The sequence below is a fragment of the Glycine max genome, chromosome 18 (assembly GCF_000004515.6).
Source record: "Glycine max cultivar Williams 82 chromosome 18, Glycine_max_v4.0, whole genome shotgun sequence".
Classification (NCBI taxonomy): Eukaryota; Viridiplantae; Streptophyta; class Magnoliopsida; order Fabales; family Fabaceae; genus Glycine; species Glycine max.
In genome coordinates, this window is record NC_038254.2 from 45,825,370 (window position 1) to 45,845,290 (window position 19,921).

Here is a 19,921-nt window from a genome sequence, read left to right on the forward strand (position 1 = left end):
GGTGCAAATGAGGGTGAGGGTCTAATTGAAGGTGTTGTTAATGGACAAATCAATGAGCAACTGAATGTTCTTTTGGGTGCACATGTTGGAGTTCAGAATCAGAATAAAAAATGGACATCAAACAAAAAAATGCAAGATATACCAAATGACACTTCATATAGATTAATTTCATAATTTCATTTTGTAGGGAAAAAGTGTATAACAATCTGTAAGAAAAGTTATTGGTCCTCAACAACATTTGCAGACCAAACCTACAAATAGGCACACAACGATACTGAATGTGTTAATTTTAAACACATGCATTATTTATTTATAGAACACATTAAATTCACAATTTTAATTTTTATAGGGCCACTGTAGACAGAATACTACTTTAAATGAAAAAGTACAGAAACTTGTTCCTAAACGCAAGGCACCAACAACAACCAAGGCACCCAGAAGCAAAAAAACTTAAAGGTTGTCAACTAAAAACTATTAACAGGAACATGGAGCTGAGAATTGGATTTCTTGACAATCAAACCAAGCCAAACACATCAGTTAAAGATACAAATTGATAAAAACTATGTGAAATACTTTTTGTAATGGGGTGTGGGGATGTAAGTTGCTTCACTTTTTACTTTTTGTTGTGAGATGTGGAAATTATGTGCATAATTTCCTGCACCTTTTGTGTATTTGTTCTGCACAATGGGCACATTAATAGTTATCAATATATTGATATCTATTCTCTTATATTTATATTGCCACATTAAGTCCATGAAGGAAATCTTCATTTTACCGCAAGTAAACAATTTAACAATTATCAATTTTATTACCCCAAATTAATTTTTTTAATATTGAAGTACCTATAAAATGAAACATTTTCATTTGACTACCTATAATTATTTATCTATTCCAAAAAGGTACCTGCAAAACAAACCATTTTTGTATAATTGGCTCAACTACCTCAATTTCTTTTTGGTTTGAAGACCTCACCTTGTTTACCTTATTAAGCCAATACAAAAGATCACATTAACACATCATAAACTAATTTCATTAGAAACATCCAACTATATGAAATACAACATAGTTACTTACCAAGTTCTACATCCTACCAACCTACCAAATTTTAAAACACAACTACTCAAAGAAATGAACAACTTCAACTCCAACTCAGTTTATTCTATGATCACCAACATTAATTACAATTACAATGCTTAGTAAAGAAATGAACACCCACGGAACTACAACTACAAAACCTAATAGCTTGACCCTATTCCTTTCAACAACAACATTTTTCTTTTTCCTTCCAATTTTACTCTTCAAGTGCACAACTTCAGTTGTGGATGCATAACATTCTTCTTCTTGTACAACAATAATTTTCTTCAATTATGCTATTTCTTTTGCATTTGCTTTAGCTTCCTCCATTAATGAACCAAGTTTCAGCTTTAGCTCTTCATTTTCATGAACATAGTGGATCAACTCACACCCTTCTACGAAAACATTATTACCACCAACTCAATATCATCAACCCATTGAAAAAATCTGCAAGAACTGGATTTCTAAAATACAATACCAATTCAACAGAGTAAAATCCAAAACAAAACACAGAGTTGACATTTCTTTACATCCCAGTGTGGACATCTCCAAAACCTTCTCCCAGATGGTTCACACTACGCGACGTGAATATAATAGCAGGTACCTCACATTTACACTTAACCATCATAGGACATGACGAAGACAAAGGTGATGCCCCACCCTTTGCGTTCATTCTTTCACCCATCAACCAATAGCCATTCCAAAATAGCCTTATGGTTCAAAAATCCCAAATGCCTACCTTACATGGAGGGGACAAAGAGGACGTCGGAGGGGTCACCCACGATGTAGAAGATGACGTTAGAGCTGCCGGCAACAACGTCGGGGTTGAAAACAAGCTTGCGAGGTAAAGGACTGGTTCAACCTTCAAAAAAACGAAGATGAGGGGGTGCACTTCATTTAAATTTCATTATTAAATATTTTAAAAACGAAAAATATGACATGGAAAAAAGCGTTGACGTGGTAAGTGACTATGCGTGATGATATGATACTCTGTCAGCCACGTCATTACTCAATGGATGTCATCTAACGACAGGTATTAAAATGAAACACGAAAAATTTTCAGATGAGAAACAAAATGAATGTGAAGTAGTTTTTCGAAAATGATTTATATTCTAGGTAGGAAAAAATTAATTAAGCCTTCCATATATTATGAAATTTGCATGAGGCAATTGGATGGGTCTAATCGCCAAACATACATTGAGAATTCGAAACCTTTAACATTTATCTTGCACCAGCTCCATTCTCAATACCGAATAGTATCCATTATGGCATCAACATCAATATTTGCTTCCTTAAAAATGATGAGTTCTGTGATTCCAGATTTCCCACACTAAAGAGGTCCAAACTGCCCACCATACCGATTTTGCCTTACTCCCTTTTATGTTTCCAGAATGTTGCCAAAAGTGACTTATAGGATGAGCCGGAAGAATCCTCAAATCACCCATGACCCAACCACAATAGCACCTTGTCCATAAATGATAAGAAAACGGACACTCAAAAAACAAGTGAGTAGCGATTTCATCAAATGTATTGCAGAAAACACATTTTCTATTATTGTTAGCCGATAAAATGTTCCTACTCTTTAGGTTGTCTTTTGTTTGAAGACGATTACTAGTGTCTGCCCTTCATGGTGTACAGAAAATAGCTAGTAAACTGTGACCTCTCTAGACCATCTCACGAATAGGTTATGTAACCATAGGATATCTTGCCTATAAATTATATAGTATATTTTTATTTAACATTGCGTAACCTTACATATTATGTATCTTGCAATTTGTGGACATTTTATTTGTACAAAATAGCATCATTCTATCTTTTTTAGATTAAATAAAATAACAGGTACAACGACGGAATGCATTTAGTTTTTTAAATTATGTAACTTTTTTATATTATTTTTAAAAAGATTAATAAATTTATCTAGATCATTAATTTTATATTAAATCTAAAACCTGCCCTAGTATATTTGCCTCAGTTATTTTCCCTGTGAAATTTCTTTAATTTTATGGAGATAGAAAAGTGTGATTTAACAACTGCACATTATATGTTGATTTTCTAATCATCTTTGTTACTATGATAATGGTTTATTACTCATTACTTTACCTTATTTTATTTGGCTTGTGCTCTGGCCAACAAAAACAACTTGCAATTTTTTTTTTATACAAAAGACATATAGAATTTTGAATATGACTAATGTCGTGATGTTTTGTGATAATTGTTGACAATTAATTCGGTGTGATTTGAAAACCAACATATTATTCAATGGAATGTTACATGATTTACATCGTTACATCTGATAATTCATTTAATTAAATTTAATAAAATATTATCTAATTAATTTAAAATTAATCAATCATAATTAAACATTATCTAATAAAATGATCTTTGCAATTATCTTTTATCCAACATTTGAATAAATATATCTTTTAGAACAAATGAGTCATCTTTTATCCAACATTTGAATAAATATATCTTTTAGAACAAATGAGTCTGATAAAAAAAAGTTAATGTAATTAAATTTAATTAATATGTTATTGAAGATGTAATTAATTTTTGTATATAATTTTAATGCAACTATATTTAATATGATGCTAAATATGCTAAAAACGATAATTAAAAGTACATACTAAATTTTAGTATATAATTAAAAATATAATTAATCTTTTACTCAATTTTAATGTAATTATATTTTATATGATACTAAATATTTTAAAAAATGATAAATTTATATATATATATATATATATATATATATATATATATAATTTTATTAAATACAAAAATATTAAGTTTAAATTTAAAAATTTATAATTTAATCAGACCGTACATCGCACAGATATAAAATATAATATTTATTTTTAATTTGAAATCATATAAAATCATTTTTACTTAAAAATCATATAAAATAATTTTATGAATAAATAATGTTTTGGAAAATCTTTATATTATATAGTTGAAATTTTTATAATGATTAGTTAAAATATTTATTATAAAATAATATTTTATGTCTAAGTTTAATAATTTTATATACATAATTTTGTTAATTAATATTTATAAAATAAGGTAAAATATTAGTTTTACATAATTATCTAATAAATATTTTAATATTAATTTATTAAATATACTTTAATTAAAAAATATTACATATGGAACAATATCATAAATTAAATTAATTGTTATAGTGTTAAAATTTTGTACATAAATATATTTGAATAAATTGTATAAGATTTATTTCTCATACTTGCTTTCTTTTATTATAATAAAATTTTTAAATATTTGAATTACCTTGATTAAAATATATACATGTAATAATAATTAATTTATTCAAAATTTAAATATAAAGATATAGTTGTTCTAATTATCTTAATTATATTTAAATAATTTAAATGAACTAAAAAATAGAAAAAATATTTACAATTTTTCGTTAAAATGCATAATATTTTCCTTTCTAACTTTTTTATTATAAAAAATCAAGATAAATATATATTTTCAAATTTTATTAGATATATTTATTTTAATCTTCATAAAAGATATATTTGTTTTAATATTAGATAAAAATAATTGTAAAATCAATAGATATAATGACATCATATTATTTTATTAGATAATATTTAATTAAAATTGATTAATTTAAAATTTATTAGATGATATTTTATTAAATTTTATTAACAAATCGTTTAATATAACGATATAAACTATCTTATATTGTATAATTAAATAATATATAAATAAGACTGATAAAACTTACAAATAACAACTTAAAAAGAATTTCATAGTCAACAAACCTTCATAAATATCTTGCGCGACCCACGCGTACGATAGGTTGGACTCCACGTGCAATATGCGATCAATTATTTATGCTCAGAGATGAATCTCCTAAGTAGTACTATTTTTGTATATGCATGTATCTTTTATAATAACTCAAACTTCAACAGCAACACAAAGTACTTAACCCTCTCTTCGCCTTCGCCGCATCCACCCACTTCCTGTTGTATCCCTGGCTTCCTGACATTCTTCCTTTTCTCAACAAGGTTGATTTCTTACCCTCTTTCTTTTAATCTTGCAATTTTCCTTAATTTTCTCAGCTGTTTTACTTTCTGCTTTTAGTGAACTTTCTCACTTTGATTTCAATAAAATTTCATTGCTTGAGAGCTGCCCTTGTTGATGGTTTTCATTTTTCACTACATTCCCAGATGCATGCATTGGTTTGGCTCAGTGACTGTTTTGTTTGATTCTGTGTGCCCTGCAGGTTTGGGGTGTTTGTTTGGTTTCCTTCTGATTGTATAATCAGTAGAAAGAAAGAAAAAAATTTGTCGACTTTTCTGTGTAGTGTTGTGGTGAGAGAAAGTTCAGTTTTTTATGATAATGGCGGGTTGTTCTTCAAATTTTGCTGTGGCTGGTTGTGCCAATGTGAGGAAAGAGATTGTTTTGGGGAATCAAAAGACAAACTTGATTAGGTTGAGTTTCAGGGGTGTGTTGAATGAGGCTACATTTCAAGTTCTACGTGGGAGCAAGTGCAGTAGATCATGTGTGCCTATTCAAAAGAAAGCAATGTTTTTTGTAATGAGTATGTCACAACCGTCGGCTGAGGCTGAATTGGAATCTGCTGTGAGTTCAATAGGATTATCAGAAGGGGGAGGTGATAGTGTCCTGAGAAAGGACCAAGAGACTCGGGATAGTGAATCGGACTCCAAAATTGATAGAGATGATGATAATGGAGTTGTATTGGATGGCAGTGGTGGTAATGGGAGCTTTGGAAGTGGTGGAGCGGGAGATGGGAGTGGAGGGGGTGGCAGCAATGACGATGGTAATGACAATGAAGAGGAGGAGTTTGGGCCAATACTGAAATATGATGAGGTAATGAGAGAGACAGAGGCTCGTGGAGCTACCCTTCCTTTGGATATGATAGAGGCTGCTAAGAGTGTGGGAATCCGCAAGGTGCTGCTTCTTAGATATTTGGATCTGCAGGTACAGTTTCTAATTGTTCATACATTTTCCCCCGTTCTTTCAAAGTTGTGATTATGTAATGGGTTACGTGTGCCAGCGAGTGTAAAACAAGATTACCATTACCTTGGACTCTTAATATTGTTATTTGTGATGTTTTAATTGCAGGGATCTTTTTGGCCTCTAGGATTTTTCATGAAATCGTGCTCTATGCTTCGCAATCGAATGCTAGCTGATCCAGCATTTCTTTTCAAAATTGGCTCAGAGGTTGGTTGGGTTGTCTTACAGTAATCCTAGCTTTTACTATTCATATTATTTTATGGTAGGACTGCAGTGTCTTAAGTTATCCAATTTTTTACAGTTTTATGTAACATACGACAGTAAGTGTTCACTGTTGACAATTATTATATATTAATGTGCTCTGTTTATTTGAGAGGCTAGGACATAGTTGACTCTCCTTGGTCTGCTTTCCTTATCTTGAACTCTAGAAATTATGGTACTACAATAGTTTTCCTATGTGACAAGGTATCTATATATTAAAAAAAGTTGTGCTGTATCCCTCATATTTTGGCTGTTTTAAGAATTAAGACTGCTGTCTGGTATCTGTGAAAATCATTCATGTAATGTTGGCATAGTTGAATAATTTTGGACGTTTAAAAAATATTTATATAATTTTTCTCTCACATGATATGCAGATAGTCATTGATACTTGTTGTGCTACTTTTGCTGAAATACAAAAGAGAGGCAAAGATTTTTGGGCCGAATTTGAGTTGTATCTTGCAGATCTTCTCGTTGGGCTTGTTGTTAATGTTGCTTTGGTAGGTATGTTGGCACCCTATGCTCGATTAGGGAAACCATCAATATCTAGTGGATTCCTTGGTAGAATGCAGAAAGCTTATGCAGCCTTGCCTAGCAGGTTACTCATCATATCATTAACACTGCGTTGTTATGTCAAAAATTTTATATTCTTGTGTGTATATGTAAATAACAATTGTCCATCTAAAAAAGACATGGAAGTAAGGTTTCTCATATCTTAATTGCTTTGTGCCTTTGGAGTGAAGAAGCTTTTGTCTAAGTTTCTATCTTGCTCGCTTTATGCAGTGTATTTGAAGCAGAAAGGCCAGGATGTAGGTTTTCTGTACAACAGAGACTTGGAACATACTTCTACAAGGTAATGATTGAAAGGTCATTTCATTTTTCAACCAAATCATGATAAGATTTTTGTTGAGCATTTATTCTAATCCCTATTTCTAATTCCAGGGTATAATGTATGGTGCTGTTGGATTTGCATGTGGTATTATAGGCCAAGGCATTGCAAATATGATCATGACTGCAAAGCGGTATGGTTCTTTCTCTAGAGTTTTTTTTTTTTCCCCCTTCATAATTTGCTTCATTGTAGACACAAAGTGATTTGGATAGAAGTATGGTACTTGATAGAACATTATGGCGGAAGTTGATCCATGTAGTCGACCCCACCTAGTGGGATAAGGCGTTGTTGTTGTTGTTGTTGTTGTTGTAGACACAAAGTAACATTCCCTGTTCAAACACCGTCTGTCCACTTCCCTCGTACCCCACATATTAAAAGGAATTTTTTTGGCCTTTTTAATCATATATCTGCAATTGGCCTCATGGATCCATCTAATAGAATGATGATTCTGTTAATAAATATAATTATGATTGAAAATTAATTAAAGCATTGGTATATTTTCAGTTATAAATGAGTGGTGATATGTTTGAGCAATTGAGCATTTATTTGGAGTCTATTATTTTCTTTTAAGACTTGATTGATATAATGTTCATGTAAACACTCTACCGAATCAGTAAATGTGCAAGTGTCACATCTTTGTAGAAACTAAGGTCTTTCTTTCACTTGACATAAACGATCATGACCAGACTTTCAAACAGGTGGCACCATATGCTGTAATGATAAAGAAACTGTTTATGTTGATTGTATATCAAAGTTATATTATATCTAATAAATAAGCAGTGTACATACTGAATGATGCTTTATATTACACTATTCACAGCATATGGATCCTTATTTTTCTGAGTAATTAATTTCTCACCTATTCCTGCTGGTATACCAGGAGCATAAAGAAATCAGAAGAGGACATACCTGTGCCACCTCTTGTGAAGAGTGCTGCTCTTTGGGGTATGGTGTTCTTTGTTTAAAAATATTGCATGATTTCTAGTTCATCTCTTCTGTACAATTAGAAGACAACAACCTTTATCTTCATTTAATTATTAGGAAAGTATTCTCAATTTTAAGCTTAGTATTATCAATTTTAGAAAGCCGCCTTAATTGCGGTAGTGCCTATTTGTGGCCTCTTTGTGGCTGCCTTAATTGCAACATCAAGGGTGGTGTTTAGTCCCACATCGACTATAGATATAGCTTAGGTAGAGCTTCTAAAACTTGGGCAATCCTCACCTTTTGCGGGGTTGAGTTAGACCTTAAGTTCAAATTCTAAAAGTCAAGTTAATTTCTGTGCATAGAGTTGAGGTCAAATTTAATGCCCTTTATTCTTAGAGGATAAAATGTAATCATATTAGGACAACTAAAAGATTTATTTTATATTTTTGAAGTATGTGTTTTACTATGAATGCTTAAAACCATTCAATGCATATCTTGTTATATTCTTTGAAAAGCTAATTTATTGTATGTAGTAGTTAGAAGCTTTTACTTATCTATTTAAAACTGTTTGGTTCAGTTAGAGTGGTAGAAAATACAAGATCTATTATCTCTTTGCACTCTTCCTTTGCAAATTTTGAGCAGGTTAGGAACAATTGAGATAGGGAACTATTGCTTAGAAATTAATTTGACTTCTGCAGTTTTCTGTCCAAAGATATAATTTGTTGTATTGTTTTCTGGCAATCTGAATTTAACTTCTCTCTCCCCCTGCCCCCATAACCCTTCCTACAATTAATGAAAAATGCTAAAAGAACCTGTTACAATCAACCAAAAGGTGTGTTAAATGTGCAAATGTCACATGTTAACTATTTGTTGCCAAAGATGGTATAAAGTCTCTTTTCTCTTTCTACCAAATGCACAATGTGGATCACCAAGATTTCTTATGCTTGATTTGGTGTTTTCTGAATTACTGTTATTTTGACTTTTGAACATTACTTCATCTTTAGACTTGTATTTTATTCCTGTTTGTAACTTGTTTCCTGACTCCCTGAACCTCCATGACAGGCGTCTTTCTAGCCGTTTCTTCCAACACGCGATACCAAGTCGTCAATGGACTGGAACGTTTGGTTGAAGCTTCACCAATGGCAAAGCAGGTTCCCCCAGTTGCTCTGGCTTTCACAGTTGGTGTGCGTTTTGCCAACAATGTGTATGGTGGCATGCAATTTGTTGACTGGGCTAGGTGGAGTGGTGTGCAATAACTCCTTTATCTTGTTCTGTATTGTAGTCATGTAGTTGTGATTTTCTAGCCATCAGTTTTCTTAGATTTCAAGCATAACTGAACAGGATATTGATGGATGGAATTCATAGATTCCCAGACCCATAGTGACCAAAGGTTGAATTTTGCTATTACTTTGGTTAAGGCTGCATGGTTTTATATAGAAAGATTTTTTCCTTCTGGCGTTATAAATGTTATTAGGAAATAATTTAGAGGCATGAGCATTTGTTTCTTATATATTCTCATGTCATTTCTGCATTGCTGCATAATTAGCCGTAATTGATAAGGATCAATTTTGGTCAAAACCAGCATCTCTCCTTTGGACAACCAAAACGAACCACGTGTATTGCTAAAGTATTGTTCTTTAAATGAAAATTCATTATTCATATACCGGTTGGGGACTGGAATTCTATTTTAATTATTGAAAATTTATTTGTTTTGTTGATTAAAAGTAAATTTTAAAAAAGAAGAGAAAAACAGAAACAGCCGGTCTTAATTCAAATCATAAAAGTTCATATTAGTTTTGTTTGAATTTGATATTATTTTCAATTTGATTGAATCACAATGTTATACAAATGAAACAGAATTGTCACCCTAAAATTAATCCAAGGCTTAAATACTTTTTGCTTCATTGCATTTTAGTGCTTTTTTTTATTTTCATTTTTTTTTCATTTCAATCCTTTCAAAATGTTTTTGTTTTGTTTTTTTTATTTTTAAAGCATTTTAGATAATGTTTTTTTTTTTTCACTATTTAAATTTTTTTTATTGTTCAAAGCATCATCTAAAGTGTTTTACGAACGAAAAAATAAAGTAAACAAATTTTTTAAGGAAAAAAAATAAAAAAAGGATAAATTACATAGATGTAAAAAATATTTAAACCTTAATCCAAACCAAACAGCAAATTCTTTGATTAATGTTCTGTCTTTTGAAATGAAATGTATCCTCCTGAACTTGCATTTCAAATCCAAAGATTGTAAAGTTAGCAAATTAAGTTTATGATTTTTGTTTTTTGCAAAAGGTTAAACTGACCTAAGGATGGAAATCCTCTTTAGATATTATTCAATTCGGAATCCATCACTCACAACATGTCATCATTGACAAGAATGTTATTTAGAACTGTTTAATTCACCTACCTCAAAATATCTAAATTCCAATAATTTCATTTTTACCAACAAAGTTTGCCTACTACCGTACTACGCGTTAGTTATTAGCACAACCGATTTCGGGTTTACATCTTGACTTTTGCACTTAAGTAAAATTAGCAAAGTGAAACAAATGAGTGGTTCATATTTCTTCTTTCTAACAAAATTCTAACATTATGCATGGAAACCTCCCAAAACCAGTTACCTATTTAGAGATGTATCTACCTGTCCAAGTTTTTAAGTTACAACAAGCATACCACATCAAAAAAAAGTTACAACAAAATGATGTTTGGTAAGAAAGCTTTGTACAAAGGCCGTTACAGAAATTCATTAACTATGGTTTGAGAGGGAGATATAAAAAGAACAAGTAAAGCCACTCATAATTTAGATAAAGTAATAAACTATTATTTCACTATTTTCTATTCACCATGAACCAGCAGTTTTTATAATATGATCTTACCTAACATTATATACTAAAAATCAAATTACATTTCTGCATTTTCTCTGCTTCTATAAATTGGAAGGTCTTTGGCTCTTTCCTGTCACATGCTACTCCAAAAGAAAGATTAAAACCCTTAGTGCAAGAAGAGGTGTTGGTTTATAGAATTGTTGGTGGAAGAAATGGTGAATGAAAACCATTCTTCAGAAAGCCAAAATCATTTACCATACCTTCCTCATTCTTCTTCTGCCAGAAAGAAACTAGGAGGATGGAGAGCAGTCAGATATATTCTTGGTAAAGTCTTTAGTTACCATTGCCTTATTCATATTCATATTCATGTTCTTCTTCTTCTTCTTCTGAATTGTAACGTATGATGAGTCTAAATTTTGTTTATTTGAAGGGAACGAGACATTTGAGAAGTTGGCTTCTATGAGTTTGATAGCCAACTTGGTGCTATACCTTCGTACCCAATACAACATGGACACTACAGTTTCTGTAGAGGTGTTCAACATTTGGGCTGGTTCTGCAAATTTTCTGCCATTAGTGGGTGCTTACTTAGCTGATGCCTATATGGGAAAGTTCAACATGCTCCTCATTGGCAGCATTGCTTCATTTCTGGTAAACACATGCACATAATCAGAATGCTTCAATTCATTTTTTTTGCCTTTTGAATCAAACAGATGATGCCAAGTTAAATTTTCCAGGAAATCCGATTTAGCAAAGCTGGAGCATTTGGTTTAAGAAAATACTTTGTACTTTTATCCCCTGCTTTTACTTCTAGTTTAAAAAATATGACTTTGTTTTCATTTTATTTTCCAGTTTCTTAGATTTTTATATTAAAAGTGAAAAGGACTTTTTCTTGTTCCCATTGTTTCTTGAACAAACTTTTAAAAATAGAAAGTATTCTTACACCCTTGATCTTAAACTATTAATGCTATTGTTACTGTTCTTTAAAATTTAAGCCAGAATATATACAAAAATAGAGCATAGCTCATGATTAGTACTTGCGTAAATAGAATCAGTTTTGATTTCTGCTATATGCTCTACTTTCATCAATGAATAATTGAAGACATGCCTTTAACATGACAGGGAATGGTATTCATGGCTCTAGGTGCTGGTATACCATCTTTAAGACCTCCAAGCTGTCCTACTCAGTCTAATTGCATAGAACCCACAGGATCACAGCTTGCTATCCTTTATTCAGGGCTTGCATTGTTTGCAATAGGCTCTGGAGGCCTAAGACCCTGCAACATTGCCTTCGGAGCTGATCAATTTGATACCAAAACCGAGAAAGGGCGAGCTCAATTAGAGAGTTTCTGCAATTGGTGGTACTTTTTGTTCACAGTAGCCCTTTTGGTGGCTCTTACTGTGGTAGTGTACATTCAGACTAATATTAGTTGGTTTCTGGGTTTTGTCATTCCCACCGTGTGCTTTGCCTTCTCTTTAACCATTTTCCTGTGGGGACTCAACACATATGTTCGCTCGAAGCCCAAAGGAAGCATCATCACTGACTTGGTAAAAGTAGCTGTTGCTGCCGGTAGGAAACGCCATGTTAAATTGGATTCTGAACTCTCATTCCATGATCCACCACTTGCTTCTGAGTCAGAACAAAGCCTCACAAAACTTGCTCACACCAATAGGTTCAGATACTTTGATAAAGCTGCTGTTGTTACAGATCCAAGTGAAAGGGATAGCAATGAAAAAACTGTTGATAGTTGGAGGTTATGCAGTGTGCAGCAAGTGGAAGAATTGAAATCAATATTAGCTACATTACCAGTTTGGCTAGCAGGAATTATATGTTTTTTCTCTATGGGACAAGCAAGCTCCTTTGGCATCCTTCAAGCATTGCAAACAAACAAGTCAATTGGACCAAATTTCAGTGTTCCACCAGCATGGATGGGTCTAGTACCCATGATAGCTCTTTCCTTATGGATTTTCCTTTATGAGAAAATCTATGTCCCTTGGACTATGAAAGCAACCAAAAGGGGCAAAAGGTTGTCAATTGAAAACAGAATATTGATAGGAATTTTGTTCTCCATTGCCTGCATGGTGGTTTCTGGCCTAGTAGAGGTGCACCGCCGCGATGATGCACTGAAACATGGATCATTTGAGTCACCCTCAAGCATTTGGTGGCTTGTGCCACAGTTTGCACTATCTGGGTTGGTTGAGGCCTTTGCCGCAATTCCCATGATGGAGTTGCTCACCTCATACTGGCCCGAGAGCATGAAGACACTAGGCGGTGCAACGTTTTTTCTCAGTTTATCTATTGCCAATTACTTGAACACTATTCTTGTAAGGATCGTAGTGGCAGTGACAAGGAATAGCAGAAGACCATGGTTAGGTGGCAATGACTTGAATAAGAATAGGCTTGAGTACTATTACTACACCATTGCTGTTCTTGGAGGGTTGAATTTGTTGTACTTTCAGTTCTTTGCTCGTCATTACCTGCACACTGAAATGCTCCAAAGACCGGGTAGAAATGAAGCAGAAGATGAAGAAAAACAATGACATAGACCATAAGCAGCCTAATTCCACACACTTCTCATCTAACTTTTTTTGAAAGTCTACACTTGTCACTACCCGAAAAAGAATTGCATGTGATTATCAATATCAATTAGGATAAATAATAACTTTTATTAGTGAAGGTGTAATTCAGTGACAAATGTATTTTTGAAAGATGAAAATATAAAATTTAGTCTCCGAAAGTGTAAAGAGTGCGACAAATTTATCCGGCCGTTAACTTCCGTCCGTTGCTGTTAATAAAATAACCTACGTGACACATAGAGAAGAATTTGTCACTAAAATGATTGTTAGCGTGGTCATGCTAACTAGATTGGACGAAAGTGTCAGTAAGATATAATTTTTGGACGTAAATGTCAGTCATTTTTTGTTGCACAAAAATGTCAATATTTTATTGGAGGAAAATATCAATAATTTTTTTTGGACCTAAATGTTAGTACGTTCCATTGGACAAAAATTTCAACAAGTTATCATTATTGGACGAAAATGTCAATAATTTTTTATTAGACCTAAATATAAGTATGCTTCTATTGAACTAATTTGCTAGAATCAAAATTTTGTTTCATTTAAGAATAAAATATAATTTTAGGATAAATTTTTGCAATTTTTTATTGTTACAAACATAACATTACAATAATCACTTAAAAAAATATATTGATAAACACAATTTAAAACAAACATAATAATAACGATAATATTGATCATCAACCATATTTTGTCTATCACAATAGAAATTATCCAAAATAAACATCGTACCAATTTATCAAAATAAACATTGTAGCAGTGTACCAATCATTACAAAATTTTCCAAATTATAATAATTAGTCACAATCTACTATAAAAAAAGATAAATATGTCTCATATTTCACTTCTTCGAATCTTGACTATTTTAATAACGGTGACGGACGAAAGTTAACGATCGGATATATTTGTTGCACTTTTTACATTTTCATGGACTAAAGTTTACATTTTCATCTTTTAGGAACACATTTGTCAGCAAATTACACATTCAAGGACAAGTGGTTATTTACCCTATCAATTATCATACCAATTTCTTGAACAACCACAATATACAAAATAAAATGATAGTTTTTAATAGGTGTAACGATTTCCTGCTTAATGTAAAAGAAATGGTTGAGTGAATAAATGACTGAATAGATTAATTAGATTATCTTTTATCTCCTTTAACCCTTGCGCCTCAAACTTAATCATATTTACATATATACTTAACCATGTGTAGTCAACATTAAACATAATGATAGTTTTATACAATCATATTCATTTATCATTAACCAATAAAATGAAATTAAGCACTTTTTACACGTAATGGTTGTCAAAGTTATATCGGTGTAATTTGATCCTTTCTTTCTCTCTTTTTCTCTCTCTCTCTCTATATATGTGTGTGTGTGTACTATTTGGGGTCCACAAAATTGATGTGACATTAAAATATACATGCCAACCCTCATTGTCAGCCATACTACAGGAGCTTGGACGTGACTCCCTTAGCATCCGGGGCTAATGGGCCACTAAACTAACGATATATATATATATATACACATGCATATATTTGAATTCAAATGACAATGTTATTATTCCTTTATCAAGATGCAGTTACTTACTTATCTACTAGTAGTGAATTATCTATAAGCAATGAATTATCTACAAAGGTTGTTATGCCTCTATAATAGCCCATGCAACCAAGGACCTGAAGCCCCTCTCCCACATTATAAATACCAGGTTCTGTCTCCCCCTTTCAATTCATTTTCAACTCATGTTCTCCTAATATAGGGCACCTACAGTCCAACATGTGAAATCATGAAGCCTATCTTGGTTATGTCGACCCTGGCGTCAGTCTGCTCTAGATTTTGGCAAGTACATTTGGCGCCCACTGTGGGGCCGTGGTAAAACTATCCTCGCGGCCTCTCTTCAACGATGGTTAGCACACAGTTCGACCTCAGACGCGAGACACCCCTATAAAGATCCAATCCTCCCCCAACAACCATGACAGGCAATGACACTCTTCAACAGCTCCAATCCCGTATTGCGGAGATTGAGCGACTCCATGAGGAGGAACTCCGAAAACTGAAGGCCAACCAACTTAGAGGCTCGTGTGCGACGCCCCAAAGGGAACGAGCACTCTGCCCACATGATTCATGAACGTACTCAGGGGGAATCACACCCTCGACAAACCATCAACACCCAGGGTGACCAAGATACCATGTGCGCACATCGCTACGAGGGAAGGATGACTCGTCGACATCCTTTTGTTGATTGAATTATGGAAGTTGACCTGCCTGTAGGTTGGAAACCGCTTAACCTAGAGCGTTATGATGGAACTATCGATCCAGACGAGCACCTTGACACGTTCCTCACCCAGGCAAATCTCTACACCAACGACGGCACAATCATGTATTGAGTCTTTCCTACGTCCCTTAAGGGGGTAGCATTGACATGGTGCAGAGGACTCCCTTCGAAATCAGTCGACAGATTCGAAACCCTTGTCCAACATTTTAGCTCTCAGTATGCAACGAGTCGGTCACACTGCCTTACTTTTGCTGCCTTGGTCAGTCTGCGGCAGGCGGATGATGAATCACTTCGCAAGTTCATGGATAGGTCAACCAAATTGTTGTCCAAATTAAAAACCTCAATCTTGAAGTGACATTACACTCCATGCTCCTCGCCCTGCAACTTGGTAAGTTCGCGAACAGCTTGTGTAAAAAGCCTCCCCATAACATGGACAAGTTGCACGAACGAGCCAAAGGAAGAAATGTTTAGGTTTAGGAATGAAGTTTGACAGGGCGGACACAAGCATGATAAAATGGAAGGAGGCACCAAGACCGACTCACACAAGTCAGACAAAAGGTACAAGTCGGACAAGCGTTAGCCTCTTCCAAGAGGACCAAGATACGAGCGTTGCAGACCTCTAACAACAAATCGAGCCACCATCCTTAAAGAAGCCTTCAACGCAGAGATACTCGGACAACTACCTCCAATGCCTTGTTAACTCATTGGCAAGTGTACCAAATTGTCACAAGTAGTAAAGTTACTCAGAAGTTTGAGTGTCAAATCCACAGAGACTTTCTTTGTACTTGAGTTGGTGTATATCCCAATTTTTAAGCAAGAGAAGAGTAAAAAAGATAAGGAATTATAGATGTAAAATTTAAAGAAAGTAAGGGATAAGACTGATAAGAAATTTAAAATAGAAGATAAAGAGAGGTAGGAGATAATTTTTTTTTAAAGAGATAAGAGATTTAAAGATAAAATAGATAAGAGATTTTAAGGTAAAAGATAAGAAAATTAGAAGATAAAGATAATGATAATACATTTTAATGCTTAAATATAAATTTAGAATTTAAAATATGTTGGGGCCTAGCATGCCAAAGCTACCTGTGATGCAACTTTAATAATTTTTCTCTATCTAATGTTATCCAAATTTCCAACCACATCTACTATGATACTCTATCTTTGGTTCCCTGCATGAATAGCCTAATTTATCTATTTTCTCTCCCAAATTCCTTTGCAAAGATAAATAGTAAATCACATTAAGGAAAAAGATGCATGAAATAGGCTAAACAAACATCACTCTACTCCTAACAATGATTTCATTTAGATGCCCTTTCCCAGTTCTTTAGAAAATAACCATTTTCCAATGCATTACTTCCTAAACAATGCATGAGTATGGGTGATTAGACCACAATCAGCAATAATAAAGCACAGAAAAGAACCATAAAAACTAGAATTGCATTAAATAGATAGTGTAAAAGCAAAGCTTCATGGTGAATCAAAGGTGATTCAAAGGTGTTTTGATGATAACAATGATGATGACAAAGGTGATGACAAAAAGCTCAAAGATCAATCAAAGAACAACTCAAGTGAATCAAAGATCAACCAAAGAACAACTCAAGTGAATCAAGAACAATTCAAGAGTTCAAGATAAGAATCAAGAAGAATTCAAGACTCAAGAAGAAAGTTTAGAGTCAAGAATCAAGATTCAAGGTTCAAGATCTCAAGAATCAAGATCAAGATTCAAGAATCAAGAGAAGGCTTAATCAAGATAAGTATGGAAAGTTTTTCTCAAAAATTGAGTAGCACATGATTTTTCTCAAAACATGTTTACCAAAGAGTTTTTACTATCTGGTAATCGATTACCAGATTGTTTTAATCGATTACCAGATTGTTTTAATCGATTACCAGTAGCAAAATTGTTTTGAAAAAGTTTTCAAATTGAATTTACAACGTTCCAATTAATTTCAAAAACCTGTAATCGATTACAATGTTTTGGTAATCGATTACCAGTGCCTTTGAACGTTGAAATTCAAATTCAAATGTGAAGAGCCACATCCTTTCACATAAAAGCTTTGTGTAATCGATTACACTGATTTGGTAATCGATTACTAGTGATTGTTTCTGAATAAAATCAAAAGATGTAACTCTTCAAATAGTTTTTGACTTTTTCAAATTGGTTTTTAAGTTTTTCTAAAAGTCATAAATCTTCTAATAGTTGTGTTGACCAGACATGAAGAGTCTATAAAAGCAAGGCTTTGTTTTGCATTTAAACATTCATTTAATCAATCTTTTACTAGCCTTGAATCTCTTTGAACTTCTTCTTCTTCTTTGTACCAAAAGCTTTCTGAAGTTTTCTGGTTTTCTAAACCTTGAAAACTTGTGCTATTCATCTTTTCATTCTCTTCTCCCTTTGCCAAAATGAATTCGTCAAGGACTAACAACCTGAATTCTTTTGTGTCTCCCTTCTCCCTTGTCAAAGAATTCAAAATGACACAGTCTGAGAATTCTTTTGATTCTTCCCTTTCCCTTATACAAAAGTGTTCAAAGGACTAACCGCTTGATAATTCTTTTGTATCCCCATTCACAAAGTATCAAAGGTTTAACCGCCTGAGATCTTTGTCTTAACACATTGGAGGGTACATCCTTTGTGGTACAAGTAGAGGGTACATCTACTTGGGTTGTTGACTGAGAACAAGAGAGGGTACATCTCTTGTGGATCAGTTCTAGTGGAGGATCCACTAGGTTCAAAGAGAACAAGGAAGGGTACATCCCTTGTGGATCTTTGCTTGTAAAAGGATTTTTACAAGGTTGAAAGAAATCTCAAGGACCGCAGGTCGCTTGGGGACTGGATGTAGGCACGGGTTGTTGTCGAACCAGTATCAAAACTCTTGTGTGTTTGTCTCATTCTTCCCTACTCTTTTACTTTCCGCTGTGCATTTAATTTCCGCTTTTACTTTCTGTTAAGTTTCTCTTCTACTCCTCATTCTCTTAAAAATTTAGTAAAAGCCTTAGAAGAGTAATTTTTAATTAGTAAAGGTGTAGGAATAATTAATTCAACCCCCCCTTCTTAATTATTTTGAGGTCACTTGATCCAATAGATAGTAAGGAAGAGTTACATTACAAGAGGTTGGCTTGCCAGGCTCCTAACAATGAGGTTTAGCCTCTCATAGTCATGAGAGGCTTTACACTTCAGGGATTGATAGGGATAAAAGAAGAAGAGGGATGGATAGAGGAGGAGAAGGGGATAATGGATATAGAAAGAGAGTTTCCCCTATTTGAGATACTTAGGCTTTGAATGTATTCATTAGAGAGCTTTGAGTCTCGGTGTGTCTTTCTCATTTGCTTCCTACTCCTTTTATAGGCCTAAGGTAGCTTAAAATTCATGCAACCTCGCACTAAGAGGGTTTCGCGCTAAGTGGGTCTTTTGGGCTTCGCTAGTATGACGGTGATCATGCCCTTAGCATAGGATTCACGCTAAGCGCGCTTTGGGCTTCTTCGTTGGCCTTATTCGCGCTAAGCTTGTGCTGACCCAATAAATTTTTCTTCAATGTTTTTTTCTTCAAGTTTTTGCATCAATGTTTCCTCAAAAGTAGTTGTAATTTTCTTTTGAATTCTATTGGTCAAAATTTAAAATGATATTAAAATCCTCATTATTTCATTAAAAACAACAATAAGGTAGAGAAATTTTAATCATTCTTAGTCAAAATTGACTATCAATTAAACCTGAATTTCACAATTATCAGCTCCCCAAATTAAAATCTTTGCTTGTCCTCAAGCAAAATAAAATTTCTAAAAAGTTCTAAATGTGCCAACACATGAGATAACTACGAATCATTTCAAACCTTTCAATGACTGACCCTCGAGCTTGCATTTTTCATGATATTGTGATGAAAAAATGAAGGAGTGCATACAGAGATGGAAAAGGTTAGCAAGTAAAAACTTCATCAAGGCAGACTTACCACCCTTCATTCCCTACAAGGTTACTGTTTCCCTCAACGCATAAGTGTCTCGACTAAAAGTGTGTTTTAATCCAACAACTGAAAAAAATATTCCCAACTTTGAACTTCATCTCAGTTAATGTAATTATACACACATACTGTGGATCACTAAGGAAA

General features: G+C 33.4%; 2 protein-coding genes across 2 annotated transcripts; both read left to right on the forward strand.

Annotated features, from left to right (window-relative positions):
* Positions 1–4,943: 4,943 nt before the first annotated feature.
* LOC100783806 (protein RETICULATA, chloroplastic) lies at positions 4,944–9,595 on the forward strand. Its single transcript, XM_003551457.4, has 8 exons — positions 4,944–5,102; positions 5,321–6,039; positions 6,184–6,282; positions 6,711–6,931; positions 7,117–7,186; positions 7,276–7,355; positions 8,103–8,167; positions 9,209–9,595. The coding sequence occupies exons 2-8, from the start codon at positions 5,431–5,433 to the stop codon at positions 9,400–9,402; spliced, it is 1,338 nt and encodes a 445-aa protein (XP_003551505.2). The 5' UTR covers positions 4,944–5,102; positions 5,321–5,430; the 3' UTR covers positions 9,403–9,595.
* Positions 9,596–10,977: 1,382 nt separating this feature from the next.
* LOC100784337 (protein NRT1/ PTR FAMILY 2.8) lies at positions 10,978–13,715 on the forward strand. Its single transcript, XM_003551458.4, has 3 exons — positions 10,978–11,294; positions 11,401–11,618; positions 12,090–13,715. Exons 1-3 carry the CDS (start codon positions 11,183–11,185, stop codon positions 13,506–13,508), a joined length of 1,749 nt encoding a protein of 582 aa, XP_003551506.1. The 5' UTR covers positions 10,978–11,182; the 3' UTR covers positions 13,509–13,715.
* The last annotated feature ends 6,206 nt before the right edge of the window (positions 13,716–19,921 follow it).

Bases quoted from the DNA above. Each gene is read 5' to 3' on its own strand.
- LOC100783806 (XM_003551457.4), top strand. From the start codon at position 5,431: ATGATAATGGCGGGTTGTTCTTCAAATTTTGCTGTGGCTGGTTGTGCC. The intron at 6,283-6,710 runs GTTGGTTGGGTT...CATGATATGCAG, and splicing joins TTTTCAAAATTGGCTCAGAG to ATAGTCATTGATACTTGTTG. The intron at 6,932-7,116 runs GTTACTCATCAT...CGCTTTATGCAG, and splicing joins TATGCAGCCTTGCCTAGCAG to TGTATTTGAAGCAGAAAGGC.
- LOC100784337 (XM_003551458.4), top strand. From the start codon at position 11,183: ATGGTGAATGAAAACCATTCTTCAGAAAGCCAAAATCATTTACCATAC. The intron at 11,295-11,400 runs GTAAAGTCTTTA...GTTTATTTGAAG, and splicing joins AGCAGTCAGATATATTCTTG to GGAACGAGACATTTGAGAAG. The intron at 11,619-12,089 runs GTAAACACATGC...TTAACATGACAG, and splicing joins GCAGCATTGCTTCATTTCTG to GGAATGGTATTCATGGCTCT.